The sequence below is a fragment of the Staurois parvus genome, unplaced genomic scaffold (assembly GCF_062004578.1).
Source record: "Staurois parvus isolate SC_StPar_1 unplaced genomic scaffold, SC_StPar_1.0 ptg000154l, whole genome shotgun sequence".
In the NCBI taxonomy this organism is placed as follows: Eukaryota; Metazoa; Chordata; class Amphibia; order Anura; family Ranidae; genus Staurois; species Staurois parvus.
The window spans coordinates 3,809,055-3,836,033 of record NW_028317950.1 but is presented as its reverse complement, the minus strand read 5'-3'; the positions used below and the strand labels follow the sequence as shown (position 1 = coordinate 3,836,033).

At 45.7% G+C, this 26,979-nt stretch overlaps 1 protein-coding gene across 1 annotated transcript in view; it reads left to right on the top strand.

Annotated features, from left to right (window-relative positions):
- Window positions 1-26,160, top strand: part of CCNQ (cyclin Q) — a 33,341-nt gene extending 7,181 nt beyond the window's left edge. Inside the window, exons 3-6 of the mRNA XM_089674939.1 lie at window positions 8,696-8,879; window positions 11,206-11,338; window positions 18,145-18,372; window positions 21,496-26,160. Coding sequence (XP_089531065.1) covers window positions 8,696-8,879; window positions 11,206-11,338; window positions 18,145-18,372; window positions 21,496-21,585 — 635 coding nt within the window. The 3' untranslated portion in view covers window positions 21,586-26,160. The remainder of the gene's footprint in view (window positions 1-8,695; window positions 8,880-11,205; window positions 11,339-18,144; window positions 18,373-21,495) is intronic.
- Window positions 26,161-26,979: the final 819 nt, after the last annotated feature.

The window sequence follows — 26,979 nt, the reverse complement described above, 5'->3', positions numbered from 1 at the left end:
ATCCAGATCAGAAGTTTTTTTTTTTTTTTTTTTTTTTTTTTTCCCATCAGACTGAATCACAACTACTCAGCAGTAACTGTCAAAAACAAGAACTTAACTGAGCTGTGTTCCTTGCATCATCTAGGACAGTAAAAGGCAAATACAAAAGCTAAAAGACCCCAATTTCTCAGGGAGGCTCCCGCCTCCCCTCCCACCACCTCCTATACCTCCATAACGCATTCGCACCATCCTCTCCCATCCGCTTTCTTTCCACCACTAGCATAAAGTACAATCTAGCAAAACACCAGTCAACACAATCACTTTCCGACAGATCCAACTTCCCCTTTTGCAAAGCACACCGGGCCTCCCACATCACCTCTCTAAAAATAGCCGAAAACACATACGCCCGCCTTTGTACCACCTTCCCTCCTTCCACTAGTCCAAACACTCCAGCTTCAAAAGTAATATTCTGAACACCCACCACCTTATGCACAAATCCACCCAACCTCCTCCACACTTCCTTTGCAAAGCCACAATCCCAAAAAACGTGCCTGACATTCTCAACTCCCCCACAACCTTCTCTTGGACACCTCTCACTCCTCACCAAATCTCTCCCTTTCAGGAAATCCATTGTAAGCAAGACATTATGCAACGACATCCATACAACTTCCTTCTGTTTATTTGTCACCCCTACCATTCCCATATTCCTCCAGCAATCTTCCGTCTGTTTCGAGCCCAAGCCCCTGATGTTAGTTAATAGCTCTGCCCTCCTCAACCATCTCCAAAGACTCTCTTTCTTCCCCGCCTCCTGCCCCAACTCACCCAGAGAGTGGTCCCTAAAAAACTTCCCCATGCCAAGATAATATGCAGGGGACACTAGGGACATGGGCCGCGTAAGGTCCTTCTCACACCACCCCCATCTCAACAGAGGCCATCCTATCAAAAACCTCATTAAGGCAGCTACAGCACCACCCGTGTCAAAGGCCTTCCAATGCACCAACCACCACTGTATCTCCAGGAACCGGGCAATATTGGGAAAGTCATAACCTCCCAAAGACACAGCCTTCATCACCACCTCCCTAGCCACTCTCTCCATTTTGGACCCCCAAAAGAACTGGAATAACATCCGGGTCACAGTTTGACACATCCTCTTATTAAATGGAAAGATCACCCCAAAGTATAACAACACAGGGAGAACTACCGCTTTAACAATAAGAGTCTTTCCAGATAAGGACAGCCTCCTCATCTTCCACAGCCCCAGCTTCTTGACCACCTTCCCTATACTCCTCTCAGCATTCACCTGATTCATTAAATTCCTCTCAAAATGGACTCCCAGGACATCCAACTCCTCCACCTTCTCCAAACTACTCCGGGACACATCACAGGATCCGCTAAGAACACAAACCTTGCTCTTACTCCAATTAATCCTCAAACCAGACATTCCACCAAAAATTTTAAGCTGCAATTCAGCCCTTCCCAGATCTCTAGCGGACCCACACAAGAGCGTGATATCATCCATATAGCAGAGAGCCTTGGAGCATTCATTCCCACAGCCCGGTACAAACATCCCTTGAAAGACCTTGTCCTTCTGCAGGTGCCTCAGCAACGGCTCCATGACACAAATGAAGGCAATCGGCGACAGGGGGCACCCCTGGCGCACCCCGGACCTCACCTCCACCGCCCCCGTCAAAGTGCCATTTACCAGGATCCTACTCTGCACACCCTGGTACAGACCCTCCACCATAGCCACAAAACCTCCAGGCAAGCCCATCCGCCTCAATACAGCAAATAAATACCTGTGAGACACCCGATCGTACGCCTTCTCTAAATCTATGCCAGCCACCGCCAAAGGGGTGTTATTGCTCTGAGCGTAATATATCAGATCCCTCAAGAGGATCAGGTTATCAGAGATTCGCCTGCCAGGCACTGCACACACCTGCCATTTTCCAATTACTCCAGAAATAATACCACTCAGTCTATTGGCCAGAAGTTTTGCCAATATCTTATAATCACAGTTGAGCAACGTGATTGGCCTCCAATTCTTAACCTCCCTTTGATCCCCTTTCTTGTATAACAATGTAATTATACCCTCCCTCATTGATCTGGACACCACCTTCCACTCAAAACATATTTTCATCACTTCCACCACATACTTTCCCACCACTGGCCAGAATTTCACATAGAACTCTATGGGCAATCCATCCTCCCCTGGGGTCTTGTTCCTGCTCATACTCCTCACAACACCCTCCACTTCTACCTCCGTCACAGGATCCAACAGAGTTTCAGCTTCCTCATCACCCAGATTTCCTTCCACCACAGCACAGTAATTTTCAATCTCCTCCTCCTTACCACCTCCACTCCCATCATACAATCTATCATAGAACGCCTTGACCGCCTCCTCCATCCTTGCCCCATACACCTCCTCGCCTCCTTCCAGTACAGTCTGAAAAATCCTCTTTGGGCCAAAGGTCTTCTTAAAAAAGAATCTGGAGCATTGTTCGTCCTCTTCCATCACCTGGATCTTAGCCCGGAAGACAATCTCCCTGCCCCGCTTCTCCAGAAAAACCTTCCTCTCCTCCCGAACCTCCTTTATCTCCTTTTCCACCTCCACTCCCATCTTTCTACACTGCAGCAAAAAATGCAGCCTGTCTATCAAGTTCCGACTCTCCTCCCGCTTCTTCCGTGCCTTCTCACTCCCCAATTTCTTAAAAAAACCTCCAATCCGTCTCTTTGCCCAATCCCACCACTCCAAAGCATCCTCAAAAAACCGCTTCCTGAAGGTGAGTCCCTCAAAGAAGGACACAAAGGCTTCAAACACACCCTCCTCCTCCAAACAAGCCCAGTTCAACTTCCACAGCCCCCTTCCAAACTGCACCCCTGCTTCCAAATCAAAAGAAGCAGTAATCAGGCAGTGATCAGAAAACAGAGTAGGCTCCACACGGTACCCCTTAATCTTAACAAAATGTGAGACAAAAATAAAATCTATCCGGGACCTAACTGATCCCTTATCTGAAAAAAAGGTAGAGGAAGGCTTCCCCTTTTCCACCTCCATCCCCACATCTTTCAAATGAAAGTCCCCCACCATCTCATTTAGCACCTTAGAGGACACATCAATTCTCCCTCCCTCTCCACTCACCCCCTCTCTCTCCGCACTCGTCCTCACACAGTTAAGGTCTCCAACAAGCATTGTTGGGACTCTTCCAGGCAGCCACAATTTCACGGTATTCAGGAAATCACACCGCTCTCTCCTATCAGCCGGGGCGTAGCAGTTCAACACACGAAACCTCTTCCCCAGAAATTCCAACATCACCACCTGCAGTCTACCGGGCACCACCACCTCATGGGACACACACTGCACAGCAGCATTCTTAATTAGAACCCCCACACCTTCACTCCGTACCCCACACATAGGAGCCCAGAAGGATGCCCCCTGCTTCCACTCCGCTTCAAGACCTCTCCCCATTCCACATTCCTGCAGACAAATCACATCTGCCTTCACATTACTTAACTCCTCCAAGATCACCGCCCTCCTCTCCCTAGAAACGACACTCCTTACATTGATGGAGCTAATGGTCAGCGCCATCATAATGAAATAAATGAGCCCACAGACAGCCATCATACAGAATATTAATGGTCCATCTGTGACCCATCCATACTCAAACTCAAGCCACTCCCATGACTCTTCTGACGTCTCCTCGGCACAGGAGACCTGGCAGACTCCGCCTCGGAATCCCCATCCAATGGTGTGGGAGTGCTGCTACCACCGCCTGCCTCCTGCACCTCCACCCGCGCTCTTTTACTGGCCGACAGAGCCTCCGCCCCCGGCACATACACCACAAGCCGCTGCCCACATTCCAGGCTAGCTTCACTGTCAACGTCCTCAAATTCCTCCCCCTCGTCACTCGAGGACAGACCACCCATCAGCGCCTCCAACACTCCAGGACCGGAGGCACTGGTTAACATGAAGTCCTTCTCCCGCTGCAGATCCTCCTCTCCCGGCGGAGACAACAGTAGACGCCGCTCCTCCTCCTCTCCACCGAAGACTCTAGGCACGCCCCCTTCCACTCCGGTGCCGGCCTCCCCCGTCTCGGGCACAGCGTTCCCGGAGCCGGCGTTCCCGCTCACCCCCGCACACCCGGTGGCTACACCGGAACCCCCGGCTCCGTTCACTTCCGCTGCAACCTCGGCGGGCGCAGTGTCATCAGCCGAAAAGACAGGGGGCTGGACAGGCGGATCCCTACCAACGGGTCCCGCACCATCCTTCACCTCCCATGCCTTCCTCCCCGGCCTCGACTGCCCTTTAGCTCCCACCTTCTCCTGTTGTCCAGTAAGTCTCTTCTCCACCGCAGCCCATCTCTTCGCTGCAAAGTATTCCTCACACTGTTTAGCCAAATGGCCTGTTTTTTTACAAATGTCACAGAGCTTCCTATCTCTGCACTCTCCCGAGGGATGACCCTCTTTCTTGCAAAATCTGCACTTAGGTCTCAGTTCACAGTCTCCACTTGTATGGCCATACACAAGACATTTCCTGCAGTAACTAGGCTGCCCTGGGTAAAAGAGAAAGCCCCTCTCACCTCCAATGGTAAAGACTGCAGGGGGCCTCCGCACCCCTCCTACACAGTCAGGATCCATTTTAAACCTTCCCATGAAACGATACTTTCCAGACCAAATCCCATATCTGTTCAGGACTCTGTCTCCCCCTCTCAACTCATCACAGTAGGTGTGCAAGAATGCCCACACCAGATGTAAGTCCGCAAAGGGGTTGTACATATGCACAGTTATTACCTTTTCTTCTTGCATGAACAGTGGTGTTACCTCAAACTTTCCCATGACAGCAGAATCCACAGCTCCTCTGGCCTTCTCATACGTATTCCAACACACCTCGGTAGATATAAAAGTAATGTCGTAAATTCTCTGCTGCGGAAAATCCTGCAAACACATAATATCCCTTACCGCCAAGCCTAGAGAATCCAGCAACAAATCCACCACGACCATCCTTAAATCCACGACATCCTTAAATTCCGGCTTCACCGTAAAGCGCAGTGAATCTCTCATTCCACGAGTCCCCATGTTCGACACCCAATCGTGTCTCGCCTCCAGATAGAATAACACCCGGAGGGTGCCCCTAAAAAAAGGGAACCCCCCGGCAGCTCTCCCAGCAATAGACCAAACCACCAAACACAGGTAACAGGATACAAAGACCATTCGGCAACAAGTGTCTGTGCAGGGCTAGTTTAAATAGCCCGCCCTGCACCTGACAGGCGTAGCCTGGGTCCCAGTGCCTGCCTAGTACTGTCCAGACGACGGGTGCTCCTGGGTCCTAGTGCCCTATACGTCTCGGCAGACACCTACGCATGTGTAGACCCATGCATCGCGATGGTTCCTGACAGTATGTGTGCACCTAAAGGGATGTTGCTTTGGGTGATGGGTATTTGAACTGGAGGGAAACTGCTTTGATTAGCAGGTATGGATGGACCTGGATGGAGACTGGTCTGGGCAACAGACATAGATGAACCTGGTGAAAGCCTCTTCTTGCTAACCGGTATAGATGGACTTATAAGAAAGAGATTTTTTTGGTAACAAGTATTGATGGACCTGCAGGGAGCCTGTCCTGGATGACAGGTATATATGGATGGGCCTGGAGGTAGATGGTCCTCGGTGACAGATATATGTGGATGGGCCTGGAGGCAGATGGTCCTGGGTGACAGGTATGGATGGACCTGGAGGGGGACTATCCTGGGTGACAAGTATGTATGGATGTACCTTGAGGGAGACTGTTCCATTCATGTGTTTGGATGGATCTGGAGAAGGAATGTTCTGGGTGACAGGTATGGATGGACTTGAAAGGAGACTCAAGAACCATTAACCTGATCCTGGCTTCACCATCAAACTTGCTGATATAGAAAACACATGCAAAAATGAAAGTTTAGCCTTTGCTGACTGCCTGCTTGTTGTAAATCTGCGGTTCTTTAGTAAAGGCATTACCATCCAGGATCATCATTTCAAACCAAACCAGGAATAGCCTCTCCCGTATTTCTACCCTCACAGGCTATCTTTAACATACCGTATATACTCGAGTATAAGCCGACCCGAATATAAGCCGAGGTACCTAATTTTACCACAAAAAACTGGGAAAAACTATTGACTCGAGTATAAGCCCCATCATTGGTGTCAGTGGGAGGAATAGTGCCCCATCATTGGTGTCAGTGGTAAGAATAGTACCCCATCATTGGTGTCAGTGGGAGAAATAGTGCCCCATCATTGGTGTCAGTGGGAGGAATAGTGCCCCATCATTGGTGTCAGTGGGAGGAATAGTGCCCCATCATTGGTGTCAGTGGGAGGAATAGTGCCCCATCATTGGTGTCAGTGGGAGGAATAGTGCCCCATCGTTGGTATCAGTGGGAGGAATAGTGCCCCATCGTTGGTGTCAGTGGGAGGAATAGTGCCCCATCGTTGTTGTCAGTGGGAGGAATAGTGCCCCATCGTTGTTGTCAGTGGGAGGAATAGTGCCCCATCATTGGTATCACTGGGAGGAATAGTGCCCCATCGTTGGTGTCAGTGGGAGGAATAGTGCCCCATCATTAGTATCAGTGGGAGGAATAGTGCCCCATCATTGGTATCACTGGGAGGAATAGTGCCCCATCGTTGGTGTCAGTGGGAGGAATAGTGCCCCGTCATTGGTATCAGTGGGAGGAATAGTGCCCCATCATTGGTATCACTGGGAGGAATAGTGCCCCATCGTTGGTGTCAGTGGGAGGAATAGTGCCCCATCGTTGGTGTCAGTGGGAGGAATAGTGCCCCATCATTGGTGTCACTGGGAGGAATAGTGCCCCATCATTGGTATCACTGGGAGGAATAGTGCCCCATCATTAGTATCAGTGGGAGGAATAGTGCCCCATCATTGGTGTCAGTGGGAGGAATAGTGCCCTATCATTGGTGTCAGTGGGAGGAATAGTGCCCCATCGTTGGTGTCAGTGGGAGGAATAATGCCCCATCATTAGTATCAGTGACACCAATGATGCGGCACTATTCCTCCCACTGACACCAATGACACTTGCTGACCCCTGTTGCAGTATGGTGCTGCTGCAGCCAGCATATGTGGTTGCAGCAGCACCTCTGCACTGCACACTTACCGGCTTTTCCCTCACTCGATTTTCGCGGTTCCGCTCGGCTCCGCCTCCTCGCCCGTGATTGGCTGCCTGTGTACCTTTTCTGAGCTACAGTTCTGGCGGCCAATCACCGGTGAGGAGGCGGAGCCGAGCGGCAGGAGTGAGGGAGTGGCCGGAGTGACGGAAGGAGCAGCGCTTCCTGGATGGATCATCGTGGGAGCCAGGTAAGAGACAGCAGCCCTCTGCCCACCCCTGTACGCGCCCCCCTTGACGTTGACTCGAGTATAAGCCGAGGGGGCCGTTTTTCAGCACAAAAAATGTGCTGAAAAACTCGGCTTATACTCGAGTATATACGGTAAGTCAACAGAAGTCGCCCCCCCTTGTTCTGTTAAGTTTATCTTCATTCATTCTGAACACCTGATTTTTAGCTGTGGCACGGGCGTTGACCTTATCCGGCATTTCTCAGATTGCCTGGTATGCTCTGAGTACAGGCTGCAATTTGTCACCTGGATTATGAAGCTTCAAGCTGAGCAGTGATAATCATATTTGTCTTGCTTAGTTTGAACCCTTCGTTGGTTTGATGCAGCCTGCCAGCTTTGTGTGGGCTCAGCGTACATTGTCCGTGTTCTCTGCTCTGTCTCCATCTTCCTCTGACTAAAGGGTAATGCAGGCCAGGACATACTGTATATATTCAGCTTCTTGGGTGAAATATTTGTTCTCCTAGCTGCTCACCTTTCTGTGGGAGAAGACCATGACCTAAATGACTGCTGTGTTATAGTGCTGAAGGGAAATTTTAAATCACAGAAAAAGAGATCAGAGAAAAATTCAAGACTTTGGAACGTGGGCTAAGCAGAGACAGAAATTTTAGGTTTTGCTGTGATTTTCTGTGAACCATCAGCCCAGGCACATCTCCACATCAAAGGGACTGTACAAAAGACTCAACACCATCCCCCCATAGGGATTAAGTGTGATTGAATGGCTCCTCCATCTACAGTAGGGGTGTAAAACTGGTGGACCCATCATGCCTCTGCCTTGGGAGTCTTGCTTGTATCTGTCAGTCTTGCAATGCCTCATAGGACTTGTAGTTTGATAACAGCTGGAGGGCTGCCAGTTTGACACCCATGGCTACAGAGACACTGATCCCTATCTACATTCTAATGCACTCGATGCATCTCATGTCAAGTTGATAACATATCTGACAGTGGACTGTCCCTCTGCACCCTCATATCCTATGCTGGGCTCTGTATTCATCTTAAAGCCTAGGTTTAGTCAAACTTTTTTATTTTTTAAATCCGCACAAGGCACAGTACATACTATCAGTGTGAAGTGTCTCTTGTGCTGATGGCTGCTGCTTTAGTTGAAACCCAATGTCCTCTGACCGAGATGTCGTCATCTTTCTCTCTTCCTCACTACTTTGTAAGTCACTGGCTTGGAACAGCCATTTTCAATGATTATTTAGGGTCAGTGGGGAAGCTACTGTCTCATTGTGAAAAGCTTAAGAGCTAACATTTTTCAGAATATGTCTGGGAGTGATAACACAGGTATTTGTCAATGGGTTGTTCCCTACAAAATCATGGATATTACAGAACTAATTATTTGTTTCATAGGTGTTAAGTTGGGAATGCAGTCCATCCCAATAGCTACGGCTTGCACAATCTATCACAAGTTTTTCCATGAGACCACGCTTGATGAGTATGACCCATATCTGGTGGCAATGTCTGCCATTTACCTGGCTGGGAAGGTGGAGGAGCAGCACCTTCGGACACGAGACATCATCAATGTTTGTCATAGGTGAGAACTACTTGGTGTGGCATGTTGCTTCTTTATGCATACTCAGACATGATGTCAGTGGACTAAGTGGATTAGGAGATCACCATAGTCACATTCTTCTTTAGATGCTCTACTCAGGGGTGTCAAACTCAGTTTTATTGTGGGCCGCATCAGCATTATGGTTGCCCTCAAAGGACTGGCTGCCACGGTGAACTGAGCCCCCCCCAAAAGGTTCCAAATGTGGCAGCTGAGGGGGGGAGGCAGATAATCAGAGCTTCCACTTTTGGGTAGAACTCCGCTTTAAGCTGTGAAGGACAGGTGCAGACTGGAATGGAGCCCATTCACACTCCTGTAACAGATGGTACAAGTCTGAAAAGAAGGGTTGCACACTGCTGAGAATAATGCAATTTTATGCCAGCTGAAAAGGAGGGTGGTATCATCCACTAGAAAGTTTGTTGGAGGCTGCTCAGAGGGAACGTGGTTCCCACGTTTTGATTCTGTTTTTTTTGAAGACTTCATCAGCTTTTTCTGACCCTCCTGGGAATCTTAATACAGGAGTTCCCTGATCAGTCCTGAAGCCATTTCATATGATCCCAGCTGCAAGCATTCAAAGCTAGGATGCTCATTCAGACTTCTACCCAAGGTTCCGTAGAATGATGTGCAGAGTTGTTAACCTTTTTAATGTTTTGAAACTCTTGGGAGTGTGGCTAACCTTCTAAAGGAACATCAGAATTTATACATTGATCTGAGACATCTGGGAAGAAAAAGAGCACCCTATTGTTTAATCTAAACTTCGATGCCCTTTTGGGGTAGAAATATGATCTTGTTGGTTTTGATTATATGCCTGTAAGACACACTACATTTTTCTACCAGGTGTTCCCGGCTGTTAGACCCTTTTAAGGGGAGAGGCCTCTCATTCATAAGATTTTTGTCATGGGATCACTATCCGATGTGAGAGACCTCAGACTTGTTCTCCAGCTGCCACAACATCACGTTTCTTCTCTCCTCTCTAAATTTTAGAAACAACCATCTGAACCATATTGCAAGGGTGAAGTTTCAGTCCACCATATGCATGTTTCCACTCATTCCTCCTGTGTGGCTAGAAAAGGCCTGGTTATGGATCACAGAACGTCTTTCCCCATAAGATCCTTGGATCCTACCATTTGTCTGATTAGGTTTTCAAGTCTTTCACTGCACAGTTGGTTTCTCTACATCTTGAGGCATGGGCCCTGAAAGGTTGAGTCTTAAAGCGGAACTAAACTCAAACCGTTTCCTATGGTGTGTTCCCAACCCCCCCGTCCTTCATTCACAAATGCAGATTAAAACCTTTCTAATTTTTACCTATCAACGGCTTTCTGTGCTGTAAGAGAGCATTTCAGGTTTCTGGCCTAGGCCATGCCCCTCTGTTTCCTGGGATTGCTATGTCACAGCTATCCCAGGAGACCGAGGGTTAATTCGTGACTCATCTGCACATTTGTGGTGGATTTCCAGGCATGTGAACAAATGGCGCCAGGCGCTATATTGCCCATCCAACAGAAGTTGGGGGCATTTGTGTGCAGGCGTGGAACTCTGCCATACATTTGTAGATGTGCCCCTGGTCCCTTCCACCTCCCAGATGCCTTACTGAAGACCAGCGATGCTTCTGTGCATGTGACATTTTTTTCTTAAAATTGAGGTGCAATAGAGGGGGTGGGGGAGGTATTTCTCGTGGTCCTGCTTCAAGTTGTGGGGACTTATCGGAAAACATGATTTCCATGTTGCTGTTCATTGTTAGTAATTGCACGGCCTATATATGCAATACATAGATATGAGCACAGTGCTATGCTAACGTTTTAGGCAGGTGTTGAAAAATGCTGTAAATGAAGAATGCTTTCAGAAATAGAAGTGTAAATGGTTTATTTTTATCAATTGAATATATTTTAAATGTTATTATTATTATAATGAAATAGAAAGTAAGTGAACAGAAGAGATATCCAAATCTAACCAATATTTGGTGTGACCACCCTTTGCCTTTTTCTAGGTAGACTTACATACAGTTTTTGAAGGAACTCCGCAAGTAGGTTGTTCCAGTTTGGTTCAAAGCTATAGGGTGTTCACAGCAAATATTGAATTGATTTAGACTTTTCTTCTGTTCGTTTACTTTGAATCTTGTAAATTTCATAAATATAAACAATTCAATTATATATTTTTAATATATATTTACAGCCTTTCTTCACACCTGCCTAAAACCTTTGCACAGTACTGTACATCTAAATTTAGTAAAAATGTAAATATTACCCCCTTTTGTACAGCTGTGTAGACTGACACGCATCACAGTTTGATGGTTCTTTTTTTGTGTCTCGAGCAGGTATTTGAACCCAGGGAGTGATCCGCTAGAAGTAGACTCCAAGTTCTGGGAGCTCCGGGACAGCATTGTGCAGTGTGAATTGCTGGTACTGAGGCTGCTACATTTTCGGGTCTCCTTTAACCATCCGCACAAAGTAAGTGATTTAGAACAGCATGCTTTGTACAGCGGCATAATGGAAGCATGACTTGGCAAGACTTGTGTAACAATATACTATGACTACCCATCATTTAAGTAAATGAGTACAAAGTGTTCAAGGATACACATGGAGGGAAGTCTATCTCTGTCGTGCTTCACTCTCAGCATGGAACCCGGCATACATTGGCAATCTATTCTGTCTGTATAATAGAAAATACATACATACTGAATGTGTTACGCTGTGGATGGCAAAAAACATGGAGTTTAATTGGGTATTTAACCACTTGAGCTCCAGAGGATTTACCCCCCTTAATGACCAGGCCTTTTTTTGCTGTTTGGCGCTGCACTAATTCAAATGATAATTGCGCGGTCATGCAATGCTGTACCTAAACGAAATTTACGTCCTTTTTTTCACACAAATAGAGCTTTCTTTTGGTGGTATTTTATCACCTGTGCCCTTTTTATTTTTTGCGCTATAAACAAAAAAACCACGAAAATTTTGAAAAACAATATTTTCTACTTTCAGCTATAAAAAATATATCGTAAACTCAAAGTTAGTCATAAATTTAAGCCAAAATGTATTCTGATACATGTTTTTGGTAAAAAAAAATCCCAATAAGTGTATATTGATTGCTTTGTGTGAAAGTTATAGCGTCTACAACTATGGTATAGATCAGGGGTGGGCAAACTTTTTGACTTGAGGGCCGCAATGGGTTCATATATTGGACCCGGGGGCCGGACCAAGAGTAGATGAATGATGTGTATGTGTCATCCATAGTAAGTATAGCAATATTCCCCCATAGTAAGCATAGTAATTCATCCCCCATAGTAATTAATCCCCCATATAGTAATTAATCCCCCATATAGTAATTCATCCCCCATATAGTAATTCATCCCCCATAGTAATTCATCCCCCATATAGTAGTTCATCCCCCATATAGTAGTTCATCCCCCATATAGTAATTCATCCCCCATATAGTAATTCATCCCCCATAGTAATTCATCCCCCATAGTAATTCATCCCCCCTATAGTAATTCATCCCCCCTATAGTAATTCATCCCCCCTATAGTAATTCATCCCCCCTATAGTAATTCATCCCCCATATAGTAATTCATCCCCCATATAGTAATTCATCCCCCATATAGTAATTCATCCCCCATATAGTAATTCATCCCCCATATTAAGTCCCCCCTGTGTCAATTCACTTACCTTTGCTCCGCGCATTCCTCTCGCCGTGTTCTCGCGCCGTTAGGGTGTAGCATGAAAATCTGTCTTCTATGAGGATCTGTCCCCCTCGACGTATCTGCGCATGTGCCAGTTTCAGGCATTAGCAGCCGATCGGCGATCTCCGGCACATGCGCAGATACGTCGAGGGGGACAGATCCTCATAGGAGACAGATTTTCATGCTACACCGGTCTTCAGGGCGGACTGTGAGAGGAGCCTAGCGGGAGCCTAGCTCCGCGGGCCAGATTAAAAGGTCCGCCGGGCCGTATACGGCCCGCGGGCCGTAGTTTGCCCATTGCTGGTATAGATACTGTAATTTATGCCTTTTTTTGCTATACAGCGCTGCATTAATTCAAATGATAATTGCGCGGTCATGCAATGCTGTACCCAAACGATATTTACGTCCTTTTTTTCACACAAATAGAGCTTTCTTTTGGTGGTACTTGATCACCTGTGCGCTTTTTATTTTTTGCGCTATAATCAAAAAAAACACGAAAATTTTGAAAAAAAAACAATATTTTCTACTTTCAGCTATAAAAAATATATCGTAAACTCAAAGTTAGTCATAAATTTAAGCCAAAATGTGTTCTGCTACTTGTTTTTGGTAAAAAAAATCCCGTGCATTAGCGGGAAAACTGGCGCTATCTAGGAGGGGCACTAACACTATCGGAAGTCACCAGTGACACTAATACAGTGATCAGTAAAAATCTGTTGACTGTAATCAATGACACTGGTGACAGGGCAGTGAAGGGGTTAACTGGGGGGGGGGGGCGATCAAGGGGTTAAATGGGATTTCTGGTGCACTAGCGGGCAAACTGGCGCTATCTGGGAGGGGCGCTAACACTATTGGAAGTAGCCAGCGACACTGATACAGTGATCAGTAAAAATCTGTTCACTGATCAATGACACTGGTGACAGGGCAGTGAAGGGGTCAACTCGGGGGGGGGCGATCAAGGGGTTAGACGGGATTATTGGTGTATTAGCGGGCAATCTGGCGCTATCTGGGAGGGGCGCTAACACTATCGGAAGTCGCCAGCGACAGTGATCAGTAAAAATCGGTTCACTGATCAGTGACACTGGTGACAGGGCAGTGAAGGGGTTAACTGGGGGCGATCAAGGGGTTAAACGGGATTACTGGTGTACTGGCGGGCAAACTGGCGCTATCTGGGAGGGGCGCTAACACTATCAGAAGTCGCCAGCGACACTGATACAGTGATCAGTAAAAATTGGTTCACTGATCAGTGACACTGGTGACAGGGCAGTGAAGGGGTTAACTGGGGGGGGCGATCAAGGGGTTAAACGGGATTACTGGTGTACTGGCAGACAAACTGGCGCTATCTGGGAGGGGCTCTAACTCTATCGGAAGTCGCCAGCGACACTGATACAGTGATCAGTAAAAATCGGTTCACTGATCAGTGACACTGGTGACAGGGTAGTGAAGAGGTTAACTGGGGGGGGGGGGCGATCGGGGTTAAATGTGTCCTAGGTGTGTTCTAACTGTAAATGTGTAGTGTTTTACTCACTTTTACTGTGTCTTCTTCTCTGTCTGGAACGGAATGTGTCCAGGCAGAGAAGAATGACATCATATCCTGCCCTGTGTAAATGTCAACACAGGACAGGATAGGACAGGGACCGATCATCTGATTTCAGACAGAAATCACTGGCTGAAATCTAATGATTGATCCCTCCTGGATCGAATCGTGTCACCCGCGGGTCGGCGGGAGCGTGCGCGCCCCCTACTCGCAAAAGTGTCGGGAGCGCGGAGCCCGTTTTAAAACGTGCTTTTGTGCTCCACTGCCGCCCTGCACACGTATATATACAGTGGCAGGGCGGCAAGCGGTTAAAATGAACCTGTACTTTTCTCATACTAGACAAAGTAACATTTTAGGAGGACCATGAGCCAGCATTTGCTTCTCCTCTGGCCCTAATCCACCGACATACCTTCAGAGAAAAACCTGAAACTCTCAGGTCAATGGTGGAACTACACAATTGCGACTGGGCCCTGGTGTTCCACCACTGGGGGGTTGGGTAGATCTCCTCTACACAATTCCCCCCAATTCCCACCCTCTTGCAGGCAAATTCACCTGATCAGTTGACCACCCTCTGCCCGAGCCAAGAGCAGCCAATTGCTTATTGGCCAGCTTCAATACTGTGTATGCTCAGTTCAGGAGCCGGCCAATTTAGTACTGAGCTTGGCTTGGTTTCCGCTGGGCTGGACTGGGCTCGAACTGCTGGTTTGGTGACTCTGAAAGCACTGCAAGGTGGGGTTGCAGGGGAAGAGGAAGACCAAAAGACTTACAGGAAGTCTGTGTGTGACAGCTCCAGGCAATAAAGTCACTCTCTGGGGGGTCACTGATGGGGGAGTGGAGACCCTAAGTTATGGGGAGACACTGATATAAAAGTCCCCCTTATATCAGTGTCCTCACTCCCCTATTACATCAGTGAACCCCTTTATCTTAGTGTATTCACTCTACAGACTCTGGTGTAAAAGGGAAACCTGATCTAAGGGAGTCTCTGGTCACCAGAGCTTCCCCCCACACACATCAGAGTTCCCCTTTTTGCGTCGGGGTCCGCCGAGTTCCCCTTTTTGCGTCGGGGTCCGCCGAGTTCCCCTTTTTGCGTCGGGGTCCGCCGAGTTCCCCTTTTTGCATCGGGGTCCGAAGAGTTCCCCCTTGCACTGTAAAGGGGAACTCTGATGGGGCTGATGTACCGTAAAGGGGAACTCTGATGGGGTCTGATGCACCATAAAGGGGAACTCTGATGGGGTCTGATGCACCGTAAAGGGGAACTCTGATGGGGTCTGATGCACCGTAAAGGGGAACTCTGATGGGGTCTGATGCACCGTAAAGGGGAACTCTGATGGGGTCTGATGAGGGGGCACTGGGAATGCTGGAACTGTGATGTACTGTGGGATGCTAATGTAAGGAGGAACTCTATGGATTCAGTTGTAAAGGGGAACTCTGTTGACTCGGATGTAAAGGGGAACTCTGTAAAGGGCCCCTGGCTCACATCAGGGGGGCTTCATGGTTTCTAGCACTGGGGCCCTGAAGGTTCTAGTTACGCCTGTCCCAGGTAATGGAGGCTTTTCGCAATACATTCTGCTTCCTCAATGTGATTGACACCTGAGAGGCCAATCGCCAGGCCTGAGCATGTAAACTTAGGCAATTATAAAAAGTGGAAACATAGCGCCGGACTTGTGAGTTTTCTTATTGCTATCATATAATGGTGTTGATGTAGGCGATCTGGTTCCTGGGCAGGCAAATTCTGCATCCCAGAGGATCTTCTCAGTTTCCTTTACTTGCAAGGTTTTGTTCACTCAGGCTCACTAAAGTGTACACTTGTGCGAAGGGCCATATTTGCCTTCATGGGATGACTCGCCAACACAGCCCTCACATGGATGTATGTTTTACTACACCCTTGTGAACAAAGCCCAATTATATAAAAATGTGAATTAAAGCTCCACACCAGTGCTACAATGTCCAGATCTGAGTTTATTCCAGTAACGGTTAGAGGAACAAACAAGAGAGTATCCAACCTGTATTAGCTGTGTATCTGCAGTGTGACATCTAAGGCACTGCCGCCTCTTCAGCTAGTTTCAGTACAGTGCGATCTAGTGATGTCAGTACTGTGCTGCTCACTGTTCTCCTTGCTGGAGCCTCTGACACGAGGAAGCAAAGCTCTGCCTCTACCAAGAATTCCTCCTCCACCCAGAGACTTAGTGTAGAACAAGGCATGGTACGTCAGTAATGGGGGAAAGATCAGCTGCATGGAGACCAAACAATGGTGGCTAGTCCTTTGCCGTCAGCCTTCCTTTCTCAGGCACAACTTTCAGGGTTCAGTAGCTCTTTAACAGTTTAATTCAAAGATCTTATTTTTAACAGAAGTTTGGGCTTTAAAAAAAAATATTATACTCACCTAGGTCGGATCGATGCTGCATCTGTCCCCTGCCAATTCTAAGACTGGGAACTGAATGATTAAAGACCACTGTTCACTCAGTTCTCAGTCTTCACTAAGCAGAGAGCCGGTGACTGTCAGTCACCGGCTTTCTGCTCTGCCCCTCCAGCACACGCTGGAGCGCTGGGCTGTGGAGCGGCTGGCTCAGTCTCCCATCAGTTTGCTCATAGGCTGATCCAGCTGCTAGCCCAGACATCTTGGTGAAACCCCACTATAAAGCCGGGATCTTTCTCGAGTCTGGACTGGCTGAGTAACGTCAGCTGAAAACGGGTCACAGGAGTGCAAAACGAACTGCACTCCTGTAACCTACAGGAGAAGTACAGCCAAAAAAAGCTTTGGCCCTATTTCTCCTTTAACCTCATGGCGCCGACGCCTCCTGGCCCTTTAAGAGTTTCAGTAGCCAGGAGGCGAGCGAGTTTTTAGGGTCACGTGACCGCCGTGATTAGCTGTCGTGGCAGTCACATGATCAGAAAAGGTCCTGATTACAAGGGGAGATCAGGACCTTTCCGTGAGTGCTGGGCGCGCTCAGGGCGTGCGCTCTCAGCACAAATTTATTTTCTAATGGCACGCAAATATGCGGCCGCTCTGCATCAAGGTCCAGACGCGGAGAGGCCGCATATTTGCGTGCGGTCGGTGTCAAGAGGTTAACTAGCAATTCAATCTTCAGTAGTGGCCTCCGTAAGTATATGTGAGCTTTAGATTGTAAGCTTTAATGTGCAGGGCCCTCTGATTCCTTTTGTATTCAATTGTAACTGTACTGTCTACCCTCATGTTGTAAAGCGCTGCGCACATTGTTGGCGCTATATAAATCCTGTATAATAATCATAATAGCAACACAGTGGCTAAATGGTTAGCACTTCCGCCTGGCAGTACTAGGATTGTTGGTTCGAATCCCAACCACGGCACCACTTTCCTGGAGTTTGCATGTTCTCCCTGTGCCTGCGTCGGTTTTCTCTGGGTACTCCAGTTTCCTCCCACACTCCAAAGACATGCTGGGAGGAGAATTGGCTCCTGTTTAAATTGGCCCTAGTATGTGTATGTATGAATGTGAGTTTAGGGACCTCAGATTGTACGCCCCTTGAGGGTTAGGGATGGATGTGAATGTACAATATATATGTAAAGCGCTGTGTAAATTGACGGCGCTATATAAGTACCTGAAATAATAATACACTAATTTATATAGGGCTGAGTTGTAGTTTAAGGCTGGGTTCACACTGATACAATGCGTCACATCGCGTGTGATTCGCACGGGAATCGCACTGCATTCGTGTGCAACTCTATGCTGTGCCCATCATTTTGCATGGCTCAAATCGCAAAATCGCACTGCATGCACATGAATAAGGTGCAGGCACTTTTTTTTTTTTTGCTGCAATGGAATCAGATTGCATGGATGTTCATACCCATGCGATCTGATCCAGGCCATCACACTGCATTCTGCAACCTGCTTTTGGAGTGTCGTTAACTTTTAATTGCCACCCGCAGCAGATTGCAAGAACACGGTGCAATGGCTATGTGATCCGGCAGCAATTCCTATGCGTTTCCCACATGGCTTCAGTGTGAAGGCTGCCTGAAACTGAAGCATATCATGCTGAGGGTTACTAATGTCCTATCATTTCGCTTTCAGTATTTGCTGCATTACCTGGTTTCGGTAAAGAACTGGATGAATCGGCACAGCTGGGAGCGCAATCCCATCGCTACAGCTTCCTGGGCTCTTCTCAGGGACAGCTATCATGGAGACATTTGTCTGCGCTACGAGGCCCAGCATATCGCTGTAGCAGTGTTATACTTTGCTCTCCAGTGCTATGGGGTGGACGTCCCCGGCAATGAGGGTGCCGAGAACCAGTGGTGGAAGGTAAGTGCCTGTGCCCCCCCCAAGAAAAATAATAAGCATCTGGCATCAGAACTTCTGCATTACACTAAACTGATGACCTGCAGGGGCCTTGCGTGTGTGCAATCATGAAACGGTATGGGGGGGATCTCTAAAATGTTTTTTGTTTTTTTTTTTTATTATGTGTTTCTTTAAATGTTTAAAACTTTTTTTATATTTTACCATTGGTGTTCGTTTTTTTTTTGTTTTTTTTTTAACAGTTGACTATTTTTATTATTTTCTTTTTTCTTACACATAACTTTTATCAGTGTCAAATAGGGGACTGATAGTTCTCGTGCATGTGTGTCTAAAATTGTTTTTTTTTTTTTTTTTTGTCTCTTTAAATGTTTAAAACTTTTTATATTTTACTATAGTTATTCTCTTCTTCTTTTTTTTTTTTTTTTTTCTTTTATCACTGTCAAATAGGGGACTGATAGTCCTCTATGTGATAGAGCAATACCCATATAGGTGACAGTTACTCTTTATTAGACATTTGGGGGTTTATTTACTAAAGCTGGAGAGTCCAAAATTAGACTCCATTCTGCATAGAAACCAATCAGCTTCTAACCTCCAGCTTGTTCAATGAAGCTTTGGCAATGAAACCTGGAAGCTGATTGGTTTCTATGCAGAAGTGAGTCTGATTTTGCACTCTCCAGCTTTAGTAAACAAACCCCTCAGAGTCTATTAGATCCTAGATGTCTCCTCTGCTACAGCTGATGGAACACAGATGGCTGATAGCTTGTGTAATCTAAGGGGGAATTAAAAGCACTTTTAGGGCTCGTTCACACTTGACTGTTTTTCCAACTCTTGCCAAACGCCCCTATAGCGTTTGACAAGCGTTGGTCCAGCGTTTGCGGAGTGGTTTTCAATGCTCCGCAAACGCCGCGTGCGCGGTTTAGCGGTGGTTGCTAGGCGTTTGCCAAGCGTTAAAAACGCCCCACAAACGCCTATAATGACGTTTGAAAGGTGTTAACGCTCCGCAAACGCCTCGCAACCACACTGCAAACGCCGGCTGGGCGTTTGCGGAGAGGCACTATAGACTTGAATAAGAGGCTTCAACTCCTCCTGACTCGACGCTAATGCTCCCGTGTGAACAGCACCATGTGCTGCAATGTGCAGAATTTTCCCAGGCATTGGGGAAACTGTAAAAACGCTTCCCAAACGCCTGTCTGCCGCTTGCTAACAAGGATAGTGTGAACGTAGCCTTTCTTACCTGCTCCTCTGCTCCCCTAGCAGGCGGCTCTCCCCCAATCTCCAGCAGAGGACTATTCCCCCCGCATTATCGTTTCCAGTGAAGGACTATGGTCCCTGCATTGGTCTTGATAATGTCAGAGGACCTTAGATCGCCAAAGCATAGGGGAGAAGACAGTACAAGGACCAGTCTACCAGCACAGAGGGGGGTGCAGTTAACCCTATGCAGTGCAGACGCAAGGGAGAATTTTCAAGTTTACCGGAGTTGGGCTTCAAGTTGCCCTGGAATATTATGCAAATTTCAGTGTAAAATACCAACATAGTTACTGTGCCATGGCAACTTTACAAGAGCTATTCTGGGATGTTGTCTATAAACAAGCAGCAAAATTCTCCTAAAAGACACTCCTAAAAAGGCAAATTCTGCTGTTCTAAAACTATTCAATCCCTGTCTCCCCCCCCCCCCCCCCCTCTTTTTTTTTTTTCCAATACCATCTTCTTTCCATCGCCTGTTTAAAGCCAGTTTTTAGGCATATGCACCCTATGTAGTGCTGTTGTCGAATTACATTTATTTTTTATATGTTTTTTTATGACTGGCATTAGTTCCCAAAACCCCTGTCATCCTCTGCACAGCAGCACTCAGACTGTGAGGGGAAGGTTCAGTCCTAGGGGAATGTACATGTGCTGGCAGGAGGAGGGAGCAGAGTGATGGACTCATCAGCATGTTACTGCTCTTTTATTATCCTGTTAGCAGTTAGAAGGCGGGGTAATAATACTCTAGGGCTCATTCACGTGTGGAAGGTACTGTCAAGCAAACATCAATCCATGTTTGCTTGACAGGCAGTGAGGAGGTGTCTTAACACCAAATCACCCTTTGCTTTAACCCCTTGGACCCCACGTGGTTGCAGTGTGCTTGCAGAACAGCCCCACTCACTTGAATAGGTGGTAGCACTTGCAAACAGCAAGAGGGGGTATAACTCCTACTACAGCTGTGAATACAAAGCATTGCAGCTGCAGCATGTATAATACCCCTGGTTGAAGCTGTGGTTGGGGGGGGGGTTCTGTAAAACCGTGGCTTAACTTCCCCTCGAATCATGTTTTTTTTTTTTTGTTTTTCTTGTTTTTTTCCCCGCTTTTTTTTTATCTTTAAAGTGGTTCTAAAGGTACAAAGTTTTTTTTTTTTTTTTTTTTTTTTTTTTTTACCCTATTGCATTCTATGCATTAAGGTAAAAAAACCTTCTGCAAGCAGGAGGCTTCAGGTGACATTATTGGCTAGGTAAGAAGGGCAGGCTGAAGCGTGAAAAAAAAATGGCTTTTTAGATTGCTGGAGGGGGGCTAGGATTTGTAAATGGAAGACAACAGATCTCGGTGGAACACATAAAGGTGATTTCACCCCTGGGCCTGGGTCTGTGCCCAGGTCTATACTGAGATAGGTAGTAATGTAGTACTAAATGGGGTACAAGCAGGGGCTGACTGACAACTCATGGGGCCCCCGGGCAATAGGGGATCATGGGGCCCCTGTGTCCTTGCCCAAACTCAAAAAAGCCTATGAAAAAGGTATATGGGGCATCTCATGGGGCCCTCTACTGACCCCGGGCCCTCGGGCACTGCCCAAGTTTCCAAATGGTCAGTCCGACCCTGGGTACAAGTGCGGTGATGAGTCTGTAGGAGTCTGTGCATTGCACGTGCAGTGCTCTGCTGGCTTCAATGCAAAAAATGGCTATGGGTACATTATTATTGGGTTTTTTTTTTTTGTTTTTTTTTTGTTATTTTTTTTTTTATTATTATTCTGTTTCATCAATGTGGGTGCATTTTATTATTATTGTTTTCCAAAAGGTGGACTATGCCTTTGACTTGTATATGCCAGAGAGGTTCAAAAACATTGGTGCATCTAAACTTTTTTTTTTGTTTACACTGCAGGTATTTAGTGAGGATATAACGAGAACAACCATCAACAACATCATATCTGAACTAATAAACATTTATACCATGGATACCGAAATACCTTGACGACCCTGTTAACAAGGACTGAACTACCTGAAGACAAGTGATACACCAGCAGCTTCTTTCAGATCATTCCCGCAATGGCCCGCCAGCCTCCTCTAAAGTGACTTTTCAAGTACTGCCTTGTGACTTTTGCTGATTACAAAGTGCAGATTTGAGATGAATGCTGGGACACTGTAAAATCTGGACTTTAGATGCAGAATCGTTTGGAACATTTATTGGGTGGACAAACAATCCAGGTGTAGAAAATATTATGCGTAGACAGACGATCTCAACATGCACCACCACTCCGAAACACCCCATATTTACTTTTTGGTTTATGGTCCAGCTGAGTGCCAATGCCCAGGAACCCCATCTCGTTTCATGCTGCACTCAAGCTCAAGGAAGAAGGGCCTCACACCTATGATATCTTGAATGTCCAGTTAACCTTAATGAGCAAACATATCAGCATACAGGGGAAACTACAGTACTCCAACCTGAGGCCACACTAATGCATTTCGTCATGGTTGAAATGCGTTAGCTGTGGTGTCAGGTGGTGGGTCTGAATTGTGTGTTGTATGCTGCTTTGCTTACTCATCCATGTTAACTGGACTTCATTGGCATGAGGCCCTTCTTCTTTAGCCCCTTCCTGCTGACAATACACATATACGTCTCATGAAAGTGGGCCTTATCCATGGGGCCACATATCTGTGTATCTATATGTGGCATGCTGCCAGCACAGAGACCAGGATCTCACCAGGAGCCCCAGGTCCCATACTAACAGTCTGGAACCGGGATTCCTGGTTCCGGGTCACCTGATATCTGTGATAGCCTCTGATTGGCTATCACAATGATCAGTCATTCTGCAGCCCGCCCCTGTGTTTTCTTTCTGAATGAAGGGAGAGATGCATTGTATCTCTGTCCTTGCAGGGAGAAAGATGCAAATAAAAGTGCGTAAATAAATATATATAAAGAAAAAAATGGCTAGATCAAGGTCAGTGCCAAGGTTAGTGTAAGGGTCAAAGGTCAGGGTCAGTATATTTTGGGCAGGATTTTTTTTTTACAAAAAGCATATTTTTTTAATTAGTATCAAGGTCAGTATGTTTTGGGTAGGATAAAAAAAAAAGCAAAATGCGCACTATTGTTTCTGGGCCGTACTACGGGTACTAACAACTAACATACACATACAGTGGATATAAAAAGTCTACACACCCCTGTTAAAATGTCAGGTTTCTGTGATGTAAAAAAATGAGACTCCGATAAATTATTTCAGAACTTTTTCCACCTTTTAATATGACCTATAAACTGTACAACTCAGTTGCAAAACAAACTGAAATATTTTACTGGGGAGAAGTAAACATAAAAAACTAAAATAATGTGGTTGCATAAGTATGCACACCCTCTTATAACTGGGGATGAAGCTTTGTTCAGAATTAAGCAATCACATTCTAAGTCATGTTAAATAGGAGTCAGTACACACCTGTCATCATTAAAAGTGCCTCTGATTAACCCCAAATAAAGTTTATCTGTTCTAGTAGGTCTTTCCTTACAATTTCTTTGTCGCATCCTACAGCAAAAGCCATGGTCCGCAGAGAGGGATCTCATTGTTAAAAGGTATCAGTCAGGAGAAGGGTACAAAAGAATTTCCAAGGCATTTGATATACCATGGAACACAGTGAAGACGGTCCTCATCAAGTAGAGAAAATATGGCCCAACAGTGACATTACCAAGAACTGGACGTCCCTCCAGAATTGATGAAACGATGAGAAGAAAACTGGTCTGGGAGGCTGCCAAGAGGCCTACAGCAACATTAAAGGAGCTGCAGGAAAATCTGGCAAGTACTGGCTGTGGTACATATTATTCTTCATATATCTGGGCTATGGGGTAGAGTGGCAACATGGAAGCCTTTTCTTACAAAGAAAAACATCCAAGCTCGGCTAAATTTTGCAAAAACACATCTGAAGTCTCCCAAAAGCTTGTAGGAAAATGTGTTCTGGTCTGATGAAACCAAGGTTGAACTTCTTGGCCATAATTCCAAAAGATATGTTTGGCTCAAAAACAACACTGCCCATCACCAAAAGAACACCATACCCACAGTGAAGCATGGTGGTGGCAACAACATGCTTTTGGGGCTGTTTTTCTTCAGCTGGAATTGGGGCCTTAGTCAAAGGTAGAGGGAATTATGAACCGTTCTAAATACCAGTCAATATTGGCACACAACCTTCAGGCTTCTGCTAGAAATCTTTCAGCATGACAACGAACCAAAGCATACATCCAAATCCACAAAGGAATGGCTTCACCAGAAGAAGATTCAAGTTTTGGAATGGCCCAGCCAGAGCCCAGACCTGAATACGATGGGAAATCTGTGGGGTGATCTGAAGAGGGCTGTGCACAGGAGATGTCCTCGCAATCTGACAGATTTGGAGTGTTTTTGCAAAGAACACTGGGCAAATATTGCCACGTTAAGATGTGCCATGCTGATAGACTCATACTCAGAGTGCTGGAATCAAATGAAAAGGGGCTTCAACAAAGTATTAGTTTAAGGGTGTGCACACTTATGCAACCATATTATTTTAGTTTTTATTTTTACTTTCCTCCACCTAAAAGATTTCAGTTTGTTGTTCAACTGAGTTGTACAGTTTATAGGTCACATTAAAGGTGGAAAAAGTTCTGAAATTATTTATCTTTGTCATTTTTTTACATCACAGAAACCTGACTTCTTAACGGGTGTGTAGACTTTTTATGCCCACTGTATGTGGTATCTCTGCGATCATCAGAAGCAGGAGAATTTATTGTGTGTTGTTCTTTGGTGGTAGGAGGAAGAAATATACTTCTAAATTAAAAAGAAAAAAAAAACTAATTCGGGTTTTTTTTTGATAAAGAAAAAAAAATCAAGAGATGTCCATTACCATTCACCATCAAGAGAAAGTCTAATTTGTCCTAAAAAAAATTAAGGTATGATCCAACTGAATATAGTAGAAAACACCTGTTGTAATTCCTCGAGGTGGTGAGCGATCAGTGCACTGGCTAGTAGTGTCCTCCTAGAACATGGGTAAACAAGTAGATAAAATCGATTGTCCACAATAAATGAGTTTATTAATCCAGGTGTGCTACAAAATAAATACAGGGCTTACGCGTATTGGTGTGTAGCCTTAGTCATTGGCTATAACTAAAGCCGGCCATACACGGATCAAATTCCAAAAGAATTTTCTTTCTAAAATCTCTTCTAAGAATTTTGGTTCGAATTTCACAGAAACAGCCGATTTTCGTGCGACCATCAAATTTGAGTGATCGGGCATGTTGGAAATGTTTTGAAAAATGAATGAATTTCGAATCAATGATGGGAGAATTGTGCGGGAAATATAGACGAAAAAAAAAAATTAGTATGAGCTGTAACCTGGAAAGAAAAGAAAATTCTTGGCCACGAAAATTCTTTTCTGTAGCAACGTGAGATGAAAATCAAGGCACGGTTGGTTGAATTTCGAAATCAATGGTGGCACCATCGTATTACAAAATGCACTAAATTTCCGATTTTCTAAAGAAAATTTGTTCGGAATTCAACCCATGTGTGGCCTGCATAAGGCTGTATGCCGAAACGCGTATTATTTTGTACCACATCTGGATTAATCAACTAATTTATTTTCAGAAGATCGAGCTGCCGGCTTCCCTTTATCTATTTATCCACCTGGATACACAAAGTTGTTGGGATGATATGTTTTGTTTTACCCTCTGTCACTAAGGGGTTAGTCATGCATAGACAGGCTTGACATCGGCGTGATACATAAAGATTTTAAGCAGGATGTAAAGCAAATTCTGCACATGGAGGAGTAGGAATCATCGGCCTTCTAGGTATGCCAGGACTGGGTGGGATTAGTCCCTAACTGTAGGCTCAAATGTCACGAAGAGAGAAAGGAATCGGGCAATAGCGAGAAAAAGGCTAGTGGGGATGGGGAAAGACTTGTGGGTATAGAAGAAGGACATCCAACTGCTGGAGTTGCTGTAGTGTCCATACAGTAGAAGAAAGCCAAATGTAATCTTTGTTTTTCTTTTGTTACAATTGATCGAAAAGAAAAAAAAAAAGAGGTACACAAGGTGTTTGTTTAAAGTAGAACTGCAGAATGCATGTCTAACAAATGATGCACTGATTTGCGTGTTCATGAGGGAAATAAGTATTTGATCCCCTTCACAAAACATGACTTAGTACTTGGTGGCAAATCCCTTGTTGGCAATCACAGAGGTCACACGTTTCCTGTAGTTGGCCACCAAGTTTGCACACATCTCAGAAGGGATTTTGGCCCACTCCTCTTGGCAGATCCTCTCCATGTCATTAAGGTTTGGTTGCTGACGTTTGGCAACTTCGAACTTTCAGCTCCCCCCACAGATTTTCAATCGGATTAAGGTCTGGAGACTGGCTAGGTCACTCCAGGACCTTAATGTGCTTCTTCTTGAGCCACTCCTTTGTTGCCTTGGCCGTGTGCTCCTCTTTAATGTTCTACTTTGTAAAGTCCTTTATTGTATTAATGTATATTTTTAAATTGCTACACAAGTTTTGTAATATGACTTGTCCTTATTTAAGACGTGCCATTAAAGCAGTTGACACCATGTTGTTTTTGTGTGAACGCACCAAAGTTAAGCATGTGAAGCTTTAGAGTGTTGCTAAACCCACAAGAGTAAAATCAATCTGTATATGCAGTAAAACATGCTTGTTATACTCACTGTGGGACCTAAGGGGTTAATCCTCTGCATTGTGTAAAAAGGCCGTTTGACCCTGACTACTCTGCTCCTCCTCTTGTTCAAATATCCATGGCTTTATCTCCTGATAAGACAGACTGAACCATTGCCATTCTGCACATGCTCAGTTTAGTGTGTATTGGTGCAGCGGGTTTCCTTTTTTTTTTCTTGGGAGAGTGCATGTGATCAGCACAGAGCCAATCAGCACTGTCTAGACAGAGGTCAGGGGTTCTACATCCTCCTAGAGCAGAAAGAAAACTCCTCCTACAAGCTTTAACCAGTGCTCAGCTGAACACTGATAGAAGTCACAAGACTGGTCTAACTGCTGATGAGAAAAGGTAATTAGCAGTTTATATTTACTAAAATAATTGCATTTCCCTATTCTATGTACTGTGGGAGACCAGATCTAGGGAATGCAGGGTCTGGGGAGACCAGATATAGGGAATGCAGGGTCCCAGGACAGCGGATATAGTGAATGCAGGGCCCGGGGAGACTAGATATAGTGAATGCAGGGCCCAGGGAGAATAGATATAGTGAATGCAGGGTCCTGGGATTAGTAACACTAAATCGGGTGTCAAACTCAATTTCATCACGGGCTGCATCAGCATTATGGTTGCCCTCAAAAGCCCAGTTGTATCTGTAAGACTAGATGTCCAGAGCACCCCACCCTTACCTTAAATCAGATGTCAA